This window comes from Arvicanthis niloticus, chromosome Y (assembly GCF_011762505.2).
Source record: "Arvicanthis niloticus isolate mArvNil1 chromosome Y, mArvNil1.pat.X, whole genome shotgun sequence".
NCBI classification, from domain to species: Eukaryota; Metazoa; Chordata; class Mammalia; order Rodentia; family Muridae; genus Arvicanthis; species Arvicanthis niloticus.
The window spans coordinates 6,408,135-6,426,163 of NC_133431.1; the positions used below are offsets into that span (position 1 = coordinate 6,408,135).

The 18,029-nt window shown below is 40.5% G+C and overlaps 1 protein-coding gene across 3 annotated transcripts; it reads left to right on the plus strand.

Annotated features, from left to right (window-relative positions):
* Window positions 1–6,537: 6,537 nt before the first annotated feature.
* On the plus strand, window positions 6,538–16,961 carry LOC143437381 (uncharacterized). Of its 3 annotated transcripts, XM_076922198.1 has the most exons (5): window positions 6,538–6,683; window positions 9,042–9,155; window positions 13,434–13,560; window positions 13,761–13,821; window positions 14,955–16,961. In XM_076922198.1, exons 2-5 carry the CDS (start codon window positions 9,141–9,143, stop codon window positions 15,904–15,906), a joined length of 1,155 nt encoding a protein of 384 aa, XP_076778313.1. In that variant the 5' UTR covers window positions 6,538–6,683; window positions 9,042–9,140; the 3' UTR covers window positions 15,907–16,961. The 3 variants fall into 3 exon arrangements, with proteins under 3 accessions (XP_076778313.1, XP_076778314.1, XP_076778315.1); XM_076922199.1 differs by lacking the exon at window positions 6,538–6,683 and having other exon boundaries at window positions 9,045–9,196; window positions 13,761–13,896; XM_076922200.1 differs by lacking the exon at window positions 6,538–6,683 and having other exon boundaries at window positions 9,045–9,196; window positions 13,761–13,856.
* The last annotated feature ends 1,068 nt before the right edge of the window (window positions 16,962–18,029 follow it).

Consider the following 18,029-nt stretch of genomic DNA (forward strand, 5'->3'; position numbering starts at 1 on the left):
AGTCCTTTAGTGGCCAACTCTAGGCTTGAGATCTAGGCTAAATAACAGCAACTCAGTTCAAAGTGCAGGAAACCTCAGAAAAAGACAGGCTGGAGATGCAGTACCCACTTTTCTTGAAGCCTAAAAGTTGGGAATGGGATGAGAAGTCTGAGACATTGCTACATACCCATGTCAGGTGTCTGTGTGATGGAGCAGCAGCCCAGACCCAGTGTAGGTGAACAGAACTTAGACTCCTGTGCAAGCTTCTCCACTCTTTTGTATCCACTCCATCCATGGATGGCCTATGGGGTGGTACCCTGCCACTCCTTCCTGAGCCATGTTCCAGTTGCTTCTGGAAATTCCTCACAGACTCATAGGGGAATAGTTCAAGTGTGTTTCAAACTGCTTAAAAGTGACAAGCAGGTTTAACCTTCACGGGCGTATCATCCAGAAGAAACTTCTAAGGTAACACATTCATCAGCTGGGGTTTAAGCAGATGACAGATTTCTTTCCATTTAAAAAAAAAAACAAGAGAATGGATTTAAAATAGAAAAATAGGGAGGTGTTTTTGTCCACATTGCATGTAGTTATGTCTCTGAGCAACTCAGCTTCCATCCTACTTAAAAACCATTGCACTCAGCCAGCCTTATTATAAGGAACAAGCAGCATGTTTTTAAAAATGTATCATAGTACACAGATGAGTCACAGTATGACAGTACAATGGATTTAGGAGAAGCAAAACAGCAGTTCTCACAAAGGCCACACATATCAGGGACTTGATTCATGTCACATAAACTCATGGGTTCACACTGCTGTGCTTTCTTGGAAAAAAAGGCAAAACCTCTACAGCTTTATTCTTTGGACTCTGACAGGGTCATAATTTGGCTTCCACATGTACAGAGCCTTAACAGTAAATTTTTGAGCAGTTCTGAAGAGCTACAACTAATACATTAATGTCTTATCTGATGATTATAAAATAATAAAAAATATAAAATTAGAGATGTGCTAGCTATTGAATCACTTCAGGGAAGAGGTTTACACAAAACAGACATAATTAAAACTTGGTTTTTATTGATTAAAAAATGGAAAAGTCTGAAAATTGGATATTTAACCTCCTATTTACCTCAAATGGGAAGTAAATGCAAGCCAGAGTGCAGATGAAAAATGTGGATGATGTCATCACCTGCATGTCCAACAGCTTTTTGAAATCTGGTACACAACCTCCAGACCAGAATACAAACTGCAAGAGAATTCCTTGACCTCCCTAATGATGAGTCTCTGAAGGTATTCCCAAAAATACAAACATGGGCTTCAACTTATTGACAGGTGGGAAAGAAAAAATCATGAGGTGAAGGGTCCAGTGTCTAGCTCCTGCTAACTTGCGTGTGACACATATCTGATCTTTCATTTGCAAACTAAAGAAAAGAACACTGTGTCCTTGCAGTTCACACAGGTAGGCTCCCTGGAGAGTGGCCACTACCCACATGCAGCAGTACTTGAATGAGACAGGCTTTCCTTTTCTTTTGTGGTTAACATTCTACACACAGAATCCAGTGCATTCTTATTCTTTATCTGTATACTGATGGTCTAGTTCAGTCTTGCTGTGTTTGTTTGGGATAAGGTCTCACATAACTAAGGCTTGGCTTAGAATTTTTATACAGCTGAGGATGTCCTTGAACTTCGATTGTCCTGATTCTAATTCTCAAAGATATGACGAGCATACCAAATTTTTGCAATCCTAGAGTTTAAACCTTTCAGGCAAAAACTCTACTATGGAACTATGAATCCAGAGCCTTGCAGGTGACAGGAATGTGGGGCTACCCAAAATGATGGATTTGATTCTTTAGTCTTGGGGTTGCAGCAGTCATCATCATCATGTGATAAAATGAAGTACCACATAAGGAGAAAGGAGTTCTAACCAGCAACCTCAGACAAATGTTGTCTCTATACATGTGGCAAAAAAACATCCAAGTAGCAGCCTAGGCTTGGAATTAGACAAGGTGTCTATTGTAGCACCTCTGTACCACAAACTTGACATATGTATTCAGGGTCAATGTACTAAGAGACATTCACCAAAAGTTTTAACTGTCCTTCCATTTCCCAAAGAGTTCTACATGACTAATATAACAAAGCAAGTGGCTCTCATAAACCAGCAGAGCTTGCTAGTTTTCTCATCCCCAGAGCTTCTATGTGCCCTTATAATACTGTCAGAGGATGACATGAGTGGCAAGAAATGCACCAGGCCTGGCACTTGAAAATGTTTGGGTCAAGCAGTGGTGGTGCTCACCTTTAATCTCAGCACTTGGGAGGCAGAGGCAGAGTTCCAGGCCAGACTGGTCTACAAAGTGAGTTCCAGGACAACCAGGGCTATAAAGAGAAACCCTGTCTCAAAATACACAAATGAACAAGAAAAGAAAAGAAAAGAAAAGAAAAGAAAGAAAAGAAAGGAAAGGAAAGGAAAGGAAAGGAAAGGAAAAGAAAAGAAAAGAAAAGGTTTGGAAAAGCATGCACTCAATGCAATGTTATCTGTCCTTCATTCTATTAAGAAAGATAAGCCAAATAGTCCTGAGAGGAATGAAATATACCTGTAAAATACAAAGTTAGATGGTTGTTCACGAAATAGTGGTCACCTGAAGGGTCATTTTTTTGTTTTGTTTTTTTTAGGTTTTTTTTTTTTTTTTTCGAGACAGGGTTTCTCTGTGTAGTCCTGGCTGTTCTAGAACTCACTCTGTAGACCAGGCTGGCCTGGAACTCAGAAAACCGCCTGTCTCTGCCTCCCAAGTGCTGGGATTAAAGGCTTGTGCCACCACCACTTCAATCATTTATTTTAAAATCATATTTTCTGTGGAAAATAAGAGTTGGGAAAGTATTACTTCTACTCTTATTTACTTCATCTCAAGTGAAGAAAGCATGAATTTGTTCAGTGGCTATACATGACTGTAATCTCAACGATTGGAGCGTCCCAGATGTAGGAGAATCAAGAGTTCAAGGTCATCTTTGGTCATGTAGCCAGTTGTCTGGATACAAGGATACAAAATAACTGACTCTGCTGCCCAATACCAGGTGAGGTGTTGATGTGTATACACTCTGCCTAAGAAGCAGCACCAGGTCCAGGCTCAAGCTGACAGCTCTGAGAAGTCCCAGCCTTGGTCCACTCAATTTGCTGTGAATGGGAATCTCAGACAAATTTACTGCTACTTTGGGCAAAATAGCTAATGAGGAGTTCAGCTTGTCACAAACCCATTAAAGAATAAAAACATTTTCAGAACATAAGAAGGTTGAGGTAATCATTTCTGAAGTTCTTAGTGCCTGGAGCTGCCAATTGTGGCATTCTGCAACCTTCAGTGAGCCAACTTACATTGAGGCTTAAAACTTACATTAGTTAAAACAAACAAAACATAAACAAAAAAATATTTAAACCAATGGGTCACTTCAGTTATGAACTGTGTTAAGAATTAATATTATGAAAAAATATATTAAACCTTAAAATTTAAAGGTTCTAGTAGCAGAAGAGGTAGAGGATTAAAACAACAAACAAGATGTCGGATCCCAGTATGTTATCTGTCATGAGCAGGTTTTGATAAGGGTTTAGGGTCCCAGTCGGAGGAGGAGGGACAGGCCTCTCCACTCAGTAATTGTATACAGGATTGACTGTGAGATGGTCAGTTTCCCGAGAGGGGAGAGAGTAGGCCAGAGACAGAGGTTTGATATTTAATTGCTCTTTAATAATGCACAACAAACAATGTATTATCACCAATGCTAAAGCTATTGTAACACCGAGGTATTGTCACATTTACTATGCATTGACTCTATCAATATCAATACAATAAAATAAGCACATGCTTCTGTGCACCTCTTCATCCACATATTTAATTTTAAAATATGGCTGTCTAATCCCCTAACCCTAACTCAAACCCTGCTTGCTGTGGGGCATATTTCTTAATTACACCTTTTGAAGTGAGAAACCCTTTATTAATCTTGCTCTTTTGAAAGCTCAGATCCTCCTTTAATCTGGGCTACAGATTCTTTTGACAAACCTACATATATAAAAGGACATTGGACAGGTGGTTGTTTTTGGTTTTGTTTTAGTATTTGCCCTACATTTTTACAAAGCAAAGGTGATTTTGTTTGTTTATTTGGTTTTAAAAACTGGTATTAGTAAGTATTATTTCTTCAGAATTCTGGTATTCACTGAAGATCAGCTGTAATTCCTGCAGCATGAAATCAACCAGCCCTTGATTTTCTAATTTACATTGTGCAACAGCTTTATTGGGACATTTTATTAAATAACCTTTCTGTATACAAACATTCATTCTCTCTATGATTTGAGCTATTTTATCTACAGAACCTGTACTAATACAACTGTGGTTTTTCTTCACTTTGCCACTGATGAAGATGTGCTGGCTACCAATAGTGCTCAACTGTGTTTCCCTTATGATTCTGGATTTTTGTCACGGTTAATTGATACCTGTCATCTGGTGGAGGAAACTGCAGTTTCACTGAACCCAGCATGAAGCCACAAAACAAGACTCTTGTTTCCTAAAATCCCTCTTTAGTATTAATGGTGTTAATATTTTGTCTAAAACTCTACCTCACAGTTACCTGGTGACAGCCAGGTATGCTCCTCCCCACAGCTTTCTCTCTTTAAAGAGAGACTGAATGTGTTCTATGTGTGTGGGGGGGGGGTGCGGGGGAGATGTGAGGTAAATGGATGTCTCAGCAGGCTCCTGCCTCAGGCTAAGATATCTCTTCTCTCTGAGGGACCAGCCACATGACACTATAGTATAGAATATAGTATTTTTAGGACATGGGGAGGGGACTTAAGAGGGTAGTAGAGGCAAGGAAAAGCCGAGAGAGGCAGAAAGTAAAGAAGTAGAGGCCAGGCATAAGCATGTGAAGAGAGAGGGGGGAAAGAATGGGAGAGACTGGTAATGAACCTAAGAGGCAAGAAAAACAGAGATCAAGACATCAAAAAAAGGGAAGGGGCAAGCAGCCATCTTTAAGTGGGTCAGGCCTACCCAGCCGTTGCCAGGTAATGGTGGGGAGGAGCATACCTGGCTGTTACCAGGTAACTGCGGGAAGTTTAGACAGAATCCTAAGAAATAGCCTGGGCAACCTTCCACTTGTGGGTCAGATTGATCCCTCCACTGCACACTGATTACTGGGCTATGGAAACTGTTTCACCTTGATTGCAAGAAGAAGAAGGCAAGTGCTTTGAGGAAAGCTCAGGTAAGTCTGGACTCAGGTCCTGGTAAGTGCAGGATCATTGCTCTCAGAGGGCAGAACAGCAGGCAGCTGAACAGCCTGAGCTGGAATGCTGAGTTCTCCCTCAGGGCTGGGTGGGGTGAGATTCCTCTTTGAAGACAGAAACAAAAGCTAATGGAGGGCAATCCCCTCCTGAGCTCTGGAAAAGGTCTGACCCTGGTCTGGAAACACAATTCAATCTTGAGGAGTGGTAGACTCACTGGCCTCACAAGGCTCCCAGGCAGACCTGCCAATCAGACAAGGATGCGGGTCCTTCTGGTGCCATTCTGCAAGTTCTTGGTGGCTGTGCAGCTTGAATGGTCATCTGTGCCTGCTGAGCTCTGCTGTGTGTGCTCTGTGGAGACCTCAGGGAAGCTCTGAAATTGAGTCATGGTGAGCAGGCGGATCACTGCCCACCAATGGGCCAGGGTCGCAGCTGAGCAGTGGGAGCGGGGTGCTGGGTCTCTCTGGGGCTGCATGGGAAGCATCAGCCAGATGTGACCACCTGTGAGGTCCCTGGTGATGCCCATCACGTGTTAGATCAGGAGGTGAGCTCTGAGTAACTTCACTGTCATGGCTGATTCTGAATCTGCCCAAAACATTTGGACCAGGTGCTTTCTTATAACACGGGTGGTTTTTCTGACTCTGCAGCACATGTGTCCAAATCCTTTTGTCTTGTATAGTATACATTAAGAAGACAGAGGCATATCCGGCAGTGGTAGTGCACGTCTTTAAACCTGGCACTTGGTAGGGAGAGGCAGGGGGATGACAGTGGATGGAATAATGATCAACAATCATGCTATCAATCAATAATCAATACTACTCAAGGACCAATAATCAATACTAGTCAATAACCAAAAGTGATCAATAATCATGATAATCAATAATCGATAACCAGCAGTCAATGCTGATCAATAATCAATAAGCAATACTAATCAATAGCCATAATGATCAATAATTGATGGCACATGCCTTTAATCCCAGCACTTGGAGGCAGAGGAAGGCAAATTTCTGAGTTCGAGGCCAGCTTGGTATACAGAGTGAGGACAGCCTGGGCTATGCAGACATGGCGGCCGGCCCGAGAGACTACATTTTCCCATAGGACTCATGCCAAGATGGCGACTGGCCTTCAAAACTACATATCCCATGATGCTGGGATGAAAAGTAAGATGGCGGCCAGCCAGAGACTACATTTCCCATGAAGGCTTGTGCCTGGCACATTCGCGTGGTGTTTGGAGATCCCCCACAGTGTGTGGATTGACTTGACTGGAGAGCCAAGAGACTGTGCTGGAGACCTCTGCTGCCGCTGCCACTGCCGCGCCGCCACCACCGCTGCAATTGGGAGGCACACCGCTGTCCCGGTGGCATCGGAGGGCTCCTTCTGACGTCCACAGACCGCGCGACGCAATCTGATCGACCGCCGGGCCGCTGCAGACCGGGGAGATGACTGGAGCCTCCAGGTACCATGGCTGGCTGGTGGTAGCGGGTGGGTGGAAGCGGAGGCCCAGGGTTGCCCATGAATCTGAGGCAGGGGCATGACTGGAGCTGCCTCCAATTACTGGCTGGCGGACCTATGGACACACCCCAGACTTGTACAAAGGAGAACTGTATCGTGTTGGGTGTTATTATTGAAAGATCCCCAGGAGGGGAGACCCTCACTCTCATCTCGGGATATCGCAACCACTCAATAACTCACAAGACACAAGAGGCTTTATTTCAGAAACCAGCTGGGCTGAGGTCTAGACTCATAATGAGGAGTGTCGACTCCAAGGCCAGGGGAGAAGGGTATTTAAAGGATAAAACCACAACCAGGGGGGTGAGGGGGAAACCAAGGAAGGGTATCATAAAAATAGTGGAAAGTTCCAGCTCATCATGCAGTCGGTCATGTGGGAAACATCCTGTACATGTTTTTTTCAGGAATTGAATCTTGCTCAACCATCTACTTTGTGGTTAGCCAGTTACCAGAACGACCCAGCTGACCTGGATTTTTAGTTCTACTTTCTTTGTGATCAGCCAGTTCCTGGAACCTGGAGCTAGTGAACCGGCTGGCCTACATTCTTGGCTCAGCTCTAGGGGGTCATAAAAACTTCCCATAACCTTTATACATTTTTATATCTTTCAATTATCACCTGGTTATCGTTTTCATGTGGACACAAGAGTCACCAGTGTGTGTGAAACTGACCATCGATGGACTGTGATTACTATTCTGGGCTTTCATTTTAAAACCTAAAATAAAATACTTAAGTATAGGTGCTGTGGTACAGCCTTAAATCCCAGGAGATGAGCATCAAGCAGTTTTCTGATTCAAGTCATCCTGGTACAGAACAAGTTTTAGGTAATGAAAAGCTTAGGTACAGGCAAAGTGTTACACACGTATTACCCAGCATTCAGGAGACAAAGCCATGAAGATCTGAGTTCAAGGTTCATCTACAGAGCAAGTTCAAGGACAGCCGAGCTTAGACAGTGAAGTTATTGAAAAATATAAAGCGGGTGATGATGTATTAGAAGGGGCCATGTTCCAGCCTCAGAAGGCAGAGGAACTCAGCAGCTTTGTCCATGTGGCTCTGCTTTAGAGGGAAGAATAGAAGGGTCAACTGAGACAACTGATGCTGGTTGGCTGTAGTTAGAAAATTAGTGGTGATGAAGAAGAAACCAGCACCACCCTTGAGGTGAAATCTTCTGGTGAGTGTTTTCAGAGAGGACAAAGAAGCTGTGTTTCAGAGATAGCCAAGATTTTTCCTTGTGCACCCAGAGTCGATCATGTGTGAGAATCACCCAGGTGGTATTGGTTTTTAAGCATAAATGAATCTCATGCAGAGCAGCTAAGGCTTGGCACCATAAAGGGAATGTATGACAGGAACGCAGTGAATCCTAGTTGCAGGGGAAGAACCCAGCATATTGAAGATGTCAGTCCCATGGGATGAGCAGAGGGAACAGCAGCAGCAGTAAAGTGTAGTCAAGCAGAACCTAGAGTGGACTAGATGGAAGAGCTGGAGAAGTGACCCAATCTTTTTTGAGGAGGACAGATGATCATGTGTGGATCCCAGATACTGGAACAACAAGCTGTAATATTGAAGTTACCTTTGAAATCCTAATATTTTGAAATTCCAGAGCTGTGGGGTACCTGCTCAGGAAAACAGTTTCAGACAGTGCAGTAACAGATAGTGAGGCAGGTCTTTGGATCAAGTACCTTTTCACCTGCCATGCATGGCTTGTGCTTGAACAGGAGCATGTTTCAATAATGACTGCAGGCACAAAGATGAGTTTGTAAAGCCCAATTAATTCTGTTTTAGAGAGCGCACAAACCCCCCTTGTCAACAGCCAGTCAAGGTACAACTGCAGGGTTAAGCTACATATTGATAACTAATACACATTACAGAGACAAAGTTAGTCTACCCATCATGGTTGTCAGTTGATTTTACCCCCTTGGTTGGTTCCTGCAGATTATGTCAGACATGTAGTTTTTAAAATATTAAGTTGCTGACCTGTATGTTAATGTCCCAATCTTGCTGTAACTGCAATAAATACCCAGCACCCCTATACTTGGTCTCTCAGATTCGATCTCACTTGAGGCTGACTGGTGAGAATCCTTATTACAGAGCTCATAATAAAGACCTCCATGTGTTTGCATTACAACAGGCTCCTTGTTGGTTGTTGGGGTCTCTGTGACTTGGACATAACATCTTAGTGCATTGACTGGAACCCCAAGACCCTCAGGACTCCCAACTAAAGAATTGAAAGGCCGGTTGTTAAGATGAACCATTGTTTCTATGTCAGTGGCTTGTCTGCCAGATTTGTGTGTGTGCTTTGGTTTTCAGGTTTTTCTTGAGTATATGTGGAGGGAGATGACTAAATTGAACATGGAATCCTGCTACAGTGGATACGCTGGAGATTCATAGCCCCGAAGTGCTTCAAAGATGTTCCAGAACCTGGTATAGTGGACAGTGTTTCTCTGGTCTTAATATCCTGGAAGGTTAGAGCCAACTTGGAACCCTGACAGGGCTCACACTTGCCATTCTGTCTTCATTTTCTCCTTTGTCCAAATGGAGGGCCTTTACTGCCCCCTTATGGCTGTCCATTTTGTGTGTGGAGCTTTGTCATTCTCTCACTGAGAAAATGAGACAGACTCCATCCTAATCAATTTAGTTACTAGCCCCACACCTTGGGTTAAATCCTTCTTAACAACAGGATCTAGACCCATTGACTAGTTCATGACAGAGAGCTCTTCCAGACAGCATCCTGGGCAAAATCAGGCTCTGCCTACATTGTTTTACAGGGTAGAAGACAAAGACCTCATTTCCCACCTCCTGAACTACCCTCTGCCCAGTTCATATGTGAGTCTGTATTTTTTTAACTCGGAGCTGTCATGTGATAGAATGTGGTTCTTAATCGATTCTAACAAATTTAGTATATCTTCCTTGGACCAGAAATCCTGTCCTTTGTGATGATCATTTCTGGGTCTGTGAGACAATGTACTTCTCTATCCAACTTCCAGTTGTTTTAGCCACATCTTTGGTAGCACTGGCCTGGGAACCCAGGGTTAAAGATGCCTCACCCCAAGTCAGCACAACCTCTGACCTCCCCATTCCAGTGTATCTTTCCCTGCTCTGAGCCAGGTGCCCTCTCTATTTTGTTCTTGCTCAGCCAAAACTCCAAGTTCCTCATGGGGTGGCAGGAGCTTCTGTATTGATATGGTTAGCTCAATGTTTTTTTGTTGTTACAACTTCTTCATCTATTATTTTGTCTGTGTCATAGTTGTTTTCAGTTCTCAGCATTTCAGAGCTACAGTCATCTGAAGGAACATCAATTGAGGGTGTCCCCTCATCAGGATGGCTGGTTGCTATGTCTGTGAGAGATAGTGTCAATGATTGATTAGGAAGACTCTTCTATGCCTGGCAGTGGTGGCACACGCCTTTAATCCCAGCACTTGGGAGGCCAGAGGCAGGAGGATTCTGAGTTTCAAGGCCAGCTGGTCTACAGAGTGAGTTCCAGGACAGCCGGGCTATACAGAGAAACCCTGTCCTCGAAAAACCAATAAAAAAAAAAAAAAAAAGGAAGACTCTTCCACTAAGGGTGGCAATATCCCTAAGCAAGTGGTCCTGGGCTGGATGAGAGAGCAGGCTGAGCTTGAGACAGTGACCAAGCAAGAGAGCAAGACAGGAGACAGTGTTTGTCCATGCTTTTTGCCTTCCGTTTCTAATCTAAGCTCCCAAAATGATAGACTGATCTGTCAAAGCCATGTACAGCAACCAATTATTACCTCAGATGCTTTTGCTCAGAGGATTCAATCACAGCAGCAGAGTAGCAAGTTAGAACAACAAAATGGTATCAAAGGGTTATTTTACTGCTGTACACAATCTATCTTGTAGATTGCATTCTTGTGGACAGGAAACAATTTGGGTAAAAATGGTTTTTGGATTGGTTGTTGTCTCTAACTCTCCACTGGGGGTCCTGCCTGACTGCAGATGTGGCCTCTTCGGCATCCATATCTTACTGCTATGCGTCTCAGCTAAGATCAACTCCATAGTCTCTCATCACACCTGTTGCTGGTTCTCCCCGATTCCCCTTCTTATCTGCTCTCCCATCCAGTTCTCTCTCTTCCATCTGCCTCCTGTGACTGTTTTATTCCCGCTTCTGAGTGAGATTCAACCATGCTCATTTGGGCCTTCCTTCTTGTTTAGCTTCTTTGGGTCTATAGAGTGTAGTGTGGGTTTCCTGTTTTTATGATTATTATTCACTTGTAAGTGGGTACATACATGCATGTGCTTTTAGGTCTGGGTTACCTCACTCAGGATAATAGTTTTTAGTTCTATCCATTTGCCTTCAAAATTCATGATGTCCTTGTATTTTATAGCTGAATAGTTTTTCCTTTTGTAAATGAACCACATTTTCTATATCCATATTTTGGTTGAGTGACATCTGGGATTTTTCCAGTTTCAAGCTGTTATAAATAAAATGGCTATGAACTTTGTGAAGTCCATACTCTAGGTCCACTGCCTGCACAGAGTCCCTCTCTCCAATATCCTGTTTCTTCTTTGAGAAGATGTGGGCCCCTGGGTATCTCCACACTGAGGTGCATCAAGTCTCTGCTGGGTTAAATTCATCCTTTCCATTGAACCCAGACAGGGCAGCCCAGTTCAAGGAACAGATTCCAAAGATAGACCACAGGTTTAGGGACAGCCCCTGGTACAGTTGTTGGGGGACCATCATGAAGACTGAGCTACACATCTGCTACATATGTTCCAGGGGCCTTAGTCTAGACTGTGTGTGTTATTTTGTTTGTAGATCAGTCTGTGAGTGTCCCCAAGGGTCCAAGTTAGTTGAGTCTGTTGGTCTTCCTGTGGAGGAGTTCCTATCCTCTTCAGGGCCATCAATCCTTCCCCCAACTCTTCCATAACAGTCCCCAAGGAACATTCAATGTTTGACTATGGTTCTCTGCATCTGTTTCACGTCAGCTGTTGTATAGTGCCTCTTAATGGACAATTGTGCAAAGCTCCTGTGTGAGAGCATAACACAGTATCCCTAATAATATCATGGATTAGTGCTTGTTCATAAGGAGGGTCTCCAGTTGGGCAAGTTTTCATTAGCCATTCCCTCAGTCTCTGCTCCAGCTTTATCCCTGTATTTCTTTTTAGACAGGACATATTTTGTTCTGTGTGTCTACTGTGTTGTGGTTGAAACTGATTCTTCAGCTTTCTTCTCATGCTCCCATACATTCCCCATCTGGTCTCAGTCCCTAAATCACGTAAGATACAGTATAAACATTTCTTATTCAATGCTAAGCTATTTTGCAAGCCTGGTGGTTTTATATTTTTAAGTTTATATCTTTTGTGTATTGTTTTCAAGACAAAATTTATCTGTGAAGACCTTTTTGTGCTGATAGTAGATATAGAAACCACAGAAGCCACCTGACATGTTTTCGTAAAATAAGCACATGCTTCTGTGTACCTCTTCATCCACATCTTTCATTTTAAAATTTGGCAAAATATATTATATTATATTTCCATGAATGGCATATGTTCATGATATCAATACTGCCTGAGGCTTTGCACTCATTGGATTCCAGGTGTATGTCATTCTGCCTTACTGTTGTGTTTGTTCTGAAATTTTTGAATAAATGAGAGTATTGTGCTTGTGTGGATGAATATGAATATCATGTGTGCCTCATCTTTACTGTTGTCAGAAGATGACCTCAGTCCTCTTGATCTTGAAGAAATGGGTAGTTGTTGATCCCCATGTAAATACTAGAAATTGACCACCATTATGTGGAAGACCGGCAAGAGCTTTCCAATCCTGAGCTATCTTTTATGCTCTATGTTCCTTATTTTTGATCAGCATAAACATTACTAATATTTTCATCTGTCCATTTTCAACTGTTTAAACATGCATTCCCTTCTAGTAAATTTTAATTAATGTTGCTACTTAAACTGGTTCACATCATGTTTTTGCAAGATAAATACAGAACTGCAGTGAAAATTTAATTCTTTGTAGGAACTTCAGTAAAGAACTGAGTTCTCTCTATCATTTTTTTTCCTTGGTTGACTTTTGCTACGGAGTGAGGGTAACTTTTGCTGTCCTGCAACATATCGCATATCACATATCACATATCACATAGACCATGCCAGCATCCAGCTCAATGACATACACCTACCTGTACCTCTGTGATTGTTTTGTTTTTCTTTTGTTGTTGTTGTTGTTTTTTGTTTTTCATGACAGGGTTTCTTTATGTAGCCCTGGCTGTCCTGGAACTCACTCTGTAGACCAAGCTGGCCTCGAACTCAGAAATCCGCTTGCCTCTGCCTCCCAAGTGCTGAGATTAAAGGCATGCACCACCACCGCCTGATACCTCTGTGATTAAAGACATGAGCAAATACACACAGCTTGCCCATTATTTTTGTAGTTAGTAATTGTTCATACAGCTTTTCAGATGTTTGCTCAGTACAGTTGATCTGTTTCCCCCTGCATATCCCTCTCAGTTGCCATTTGTGTTGCAAGGCTATATTCTATTTAAAGGGTTCAGAAGCAACACGGGTGAAACATAATTCAACTTTTTTTCTAAATGACAGAATAATTAGATCATAACTTCTGTTTCAGGAAATAAATGGAGGAAGCACCAGAATTACATTATTACATTGTCTAGAAACTATCTATTTATTTACATTGATGTCATGATCATACTTTCTGTTGTACACATGTTTGTAATATTTTAGGATGCAGTGACTTATAATGATGTGCATGTGAACTTCACTGCAGAAGAGTGGAATTTACTGGATCTTTCCCAGAAGAATTTGTACAAAGATGTGATACTTGAGACCTACCGAAACCTCACTGCTATAGGTAATACTGTGAATTTTGTTTTGCTTTTCAAAATAATGGAACAAGTGATTCTTGTTTATTGATAATCCTCTGTTATTTCAATTGAGAACAAGGAAGATTAACCTGAATAAATCAAGTTCAGTGCTGTCAAAATTGACAGTAACTTGAATTTTACCTAATTTCCAATACTGTATCATTCATTTTCTGGTACTTTGTTTCAGGTTACAGTTGGGAAGATCATCATATTGAAGAACAACCTCAAAGTTCCAGAAGGCCTGAAAGGTAGTTTTCATGTGCAAGCTGATACAAATATGCATGTGAGGAAATTTTAATGTGTTCTGGAAGCTCTAAAGAAAAGTAAGCGTGTTAAAAAAAAAACATTTCTTTAAGTATAGCTATGATTATAATATTCTCACAAAGCCATGTTCCTCAATGTCAGATATCTGATTTATGTTTGCATTCCTCTAAGGAAGAAGACATGGAAACAATGCCTTAAGAGATACCTTTAATTGATTTGTAGCCCCATTAGAGATTTGCTTTGGAACTACCAATCTGAATAGTCTCATAATATTTAGATGATGCACATTGAATAGTGATAAATATATATCCAAAGCCATCCAATAAGCAAATAGCCCATAGTAAATTTGGTGATATTCATATTCTTGTAGTGACATTTCTAGGTTTATTAAGTGGTCAGTTAGTGAGAGTGAAGAAAGTCATGGAGTAACCTTATTCTATATAAAACATGTCTACAAAGAACAAAGTGTCAAATGGTGTAAATTCAATATGGAAACCTTTCACTCATTCTTCTTTTAATGGGTATATCAAATGTTAGAATAGATAAAACCTGGTGAGCATAGGGATGTTGAAAGAAGCAACGTACCTCTTTCTACTCCAGAGAAATGAGAAGATATGTAGTATTCTGCCTTTGGTAGACTTTGTGAATATGATAGATGTTTACAATTAATTGGTTTTCTGATTTTACTGGGAACATCCCCAAAGTCACATTGCAGAAAATCCCTATGGGTACTAGAAGTTTGGACATTCTTCTGTTTATCCTGGCTCAAGGTGCTGCTGTGGTGTGATTCACAATACAGGAAAAACTAAGAAAGCAATCAGTGTTTTAATACCCTGATATCTTCAAACGTGAAATATATCATATAGAAATCTCATATAGAAAAAGAATGTTATAAATGTGAGCCATGTAGCAAATGCTCTTATCATCACAGGTATTTTCAAAGAGGTAAAGCAACCCAGAGTGAGGAAGTACAACCATGAACATCAAAGTGATAAAACCTTAATATCTGAGTGTTCTTTATTATTTGACCAACTGTAAAATTTATTCATATTGGTAAAATGATTAATCAGGCTAATGAATGTGGTAAAGCTTTCACATGTGCCCATTACTGTTGCAGGCATGAAAAAAGTCATACTGGAGAGAAACCACATGAATGTAACCAATGTGGTAAAGCCTTTTCACGTCACAGTCATCTCCAATATCATAAAAGAACACATACTGGAGAGAAACCTTATGAATGTAATCAATGTGGTAAAGCCTTTTCATGTCACAATAATCTCCAAAGTCATAAAAGAATACATACTGGAGAGAAACCTTATGAATGTAATCAATGTGGTAAAACCTTTTCATATCACAGTGGTCTCCGATATCATAAAAGAACACATACTGAAGAGAAACCTTATGAATGTAATCAATGTGGTAAAGCCTTTTCATGTCACAGTGGTCTCCGATATCATAAAAGAACACATACTGGAGAGAAACCTTATGAATGTAATCAATGTGGTAAAGCCTTTTCAGCTCACAGTAATCTCCAATATCATAAAAGAACACATACTGGAGAGAAACCTTGTGAATGTAATCAATGTGGTAAAGGTTTTGCGAGGCCCAGTCATCTCCAAAGACATAAAAGAACACATACTGGAGAAAAACATGAATGTAATCAATGTGGTAAAGCCTTTTTCTGTCACCATAGTCTCCAGTGTCATAATAGAACACATACTGGAGAGAAGCCTTATGAATGTAATCAATGTGGTAAAGCCTTTTCATGTCGTAGTGGTCTCCGATATCATAAAAGAACACATACTGGAGAGAAACCTTATGAATGTAATCAATGTGGTAAAGCCTTTTCATGTCACAGTGGTCTCAGATATCATAAAAGAACACATACTGGAGAGAAACCTTATGAATGTAATCAATGTGGTAAAGCCTTTTCATGTTACAGTGGTCTCCAAAAACATAATAGAACACATACTGGAGAGAAACTGAATGTCATGAATGAGGTAAAGCCTTTCCAGGACACAGTCATCTCTGAATACACAAAAGAAAATGTGCAGAGTGAAACCTTATGAATGTAGTCAATGTTATAAAGCCTTTGCGTGTCACTGTACTCTGCAAACACTTGAAGGAACACATGCTTTAGAGAAACTTTACAGATGTAATGAATGTGGTAAAGCCTGTGCATATCTCTGTAGTCCCCAAAGGCATAAAAGAACACAAACTGAGCAGAAACCTTTTGATTATTCTAATGTTGGGAAATTGTTTACATGCCACAGTGGTTTCTGAATACAGAAATGAACGCATATGAGAGAGAAACCATCTGAAAGTAATTAACATGTCAAAGCCATTTGAAACTGTAAGCCAGGCCCAATTAAATATTTGCCTTTAACACAGTTGCCTGCCATGGTTATGATGTCTCTTCTTTGCAATGGAAATTCTATCTAAGACAGAAGTTGGTACCCCAGACTTAAGCATTGCTATGATAGGCCTGACCATGGTTTTTTGTTTTGTTTTGTGGAGCAATGTGGATTTTTGGACTTTGAATCTGTATATGCATTAAGTGGAACTTACTGGGCCGTCCTTGTAGGAATATGAAACACATATGTACTAAAGGTGATGTGAACATTGTGTATAGTTTCTATGATGTTAAAGAATGTTTCTGCCTTTTGCCCTTGTCTGTAGAATGTCCTTGAAGATAAGGTAAAGCGGTTGATGTTTATTGCATTGACAAAGGAAGTCTCAGTGAAGGCAGCAAAGCCTTTGACCTATGTTTAGTCTCATGATGATTGTTTTGAGCAAGCATAGTAATCTTAGAAAGAAAAAAATATAAAATGTTAGGTCAAAAGAGAAAATCTAACCAGGAAGTTGAATGAAGCTAAATTCTGTGATCAATGATATTAAATGGAATTAAAGGAAAAGTGACATTAGTGCAAGATTCCACCCACCTAAACTTATGGATGTGAAGTTGGACAAAGGAGAACTGTATCTTGTTAGGCATTATTATTACCTAGTTATTGTTTTCATGTGGACACAAGAGTTACCAGTATGTGGGAAGTTGACAATTGATGGAGTATGATTACTATTCTGGCTTATCATTTTAAGATCTAAAATAAAATACTTAAGTACAGACATGGAGGTATGTGCCTTAAATCATAGATAAACGTCAAGCAGATCTCTGATTCAAGTCTTCCAGGTAGAGAACACGTTTTAAGTAAGGAAATTTTAGGTATGGGCAAAGTGTTCTGATTATTATACTGGAGACTTCATTTTAGGGTTCATTCTGTTTGTTGTTTTGATGACTCTTCTACTGTGATAGGCACCTCCCTCCTTATGTTAGGAAATTTTTCTTCTAAGATTTTGTTGTCAATATTTTCTGATAATTTGATCTAATATTCTTCCTCTAGTCCTAGTATCCTTATGTTTTATCCTTTCATAATGTCCTAGATTTTCTAGATATTTTATGTCAGGAAGGTTTAGATTTAACATTTTCTTTGTGTAAAATTTCCATCCCTTCTATTGTATCTTCAATGCTTGAGATTTGTCTTCCATCTCTGTATTCTGTTTATCAATTTTGCCTCCGTAGTTTCTTTTTGCAGTCCTAAAGTTTTGTTTCCATCATTCTCTCAGTTTGTACTTTTGTTATTGTTTCTATTTCCACTTTTAGGTATTAAACAGTTTTGTTTCCATCTACTCTTGGTTTTTTTTCTTGGCTTTATTTATGAGATTTGTTGGTTTCCTCCACTTTTTTGTTTGTGTTTTCCTGGCTGTCTTTGAGGTATTTATTGATTTCCTCCAATTGTTTGTGTTTACCTGAATTTCTTTAAGTGATTTAGTCATTTCTACTTTAAGGACCTCTATTATCTTCATATTGTTGGTTTCAAAGCCTTTTTCTTGTACTTCAGCTATGTTGGAATATTTAAGACCTTCCTTGGTTACATAAATGAGCTTACACTCATTAACCAGAGGGTGATAAATGTTAGTCCTTATTACATAATCAAGTACCAACATCACGAAATGGAATGTGGATATAATTTCTGGAAGTCCATTTTATGTCAATGTACTTGATATACAATGTACTTGATATACAAGAGTTTGTGTCCACACAATGAAATTTATGATGGGACCCAACATAGGCTCCATGATAGATTCTGTGAAGTATTCAGCCTACATTTAACCCAATGTTTGATTAACTCTA

Excerpts from the sequence above, each read along its gene's own strand:
- LOC143437381 (XM_076922198.1), top strand. Across the intron at positions 13,561-13,760 it reads CCGAAACCTCACTGCTATAG|GTTACAGTTGGGAAGATCAT; the intron begins GTAATACTGTGA and ends ACTTTGTTTCAG. Across the intron at positions 13,822-14,954 it reads AGTTCCAGAAGGCCTGAAAG|GCATGAAAAAAGTCATACTG; the intron begins GTAGTTTTCATG and ends TTACTGTTGCAG.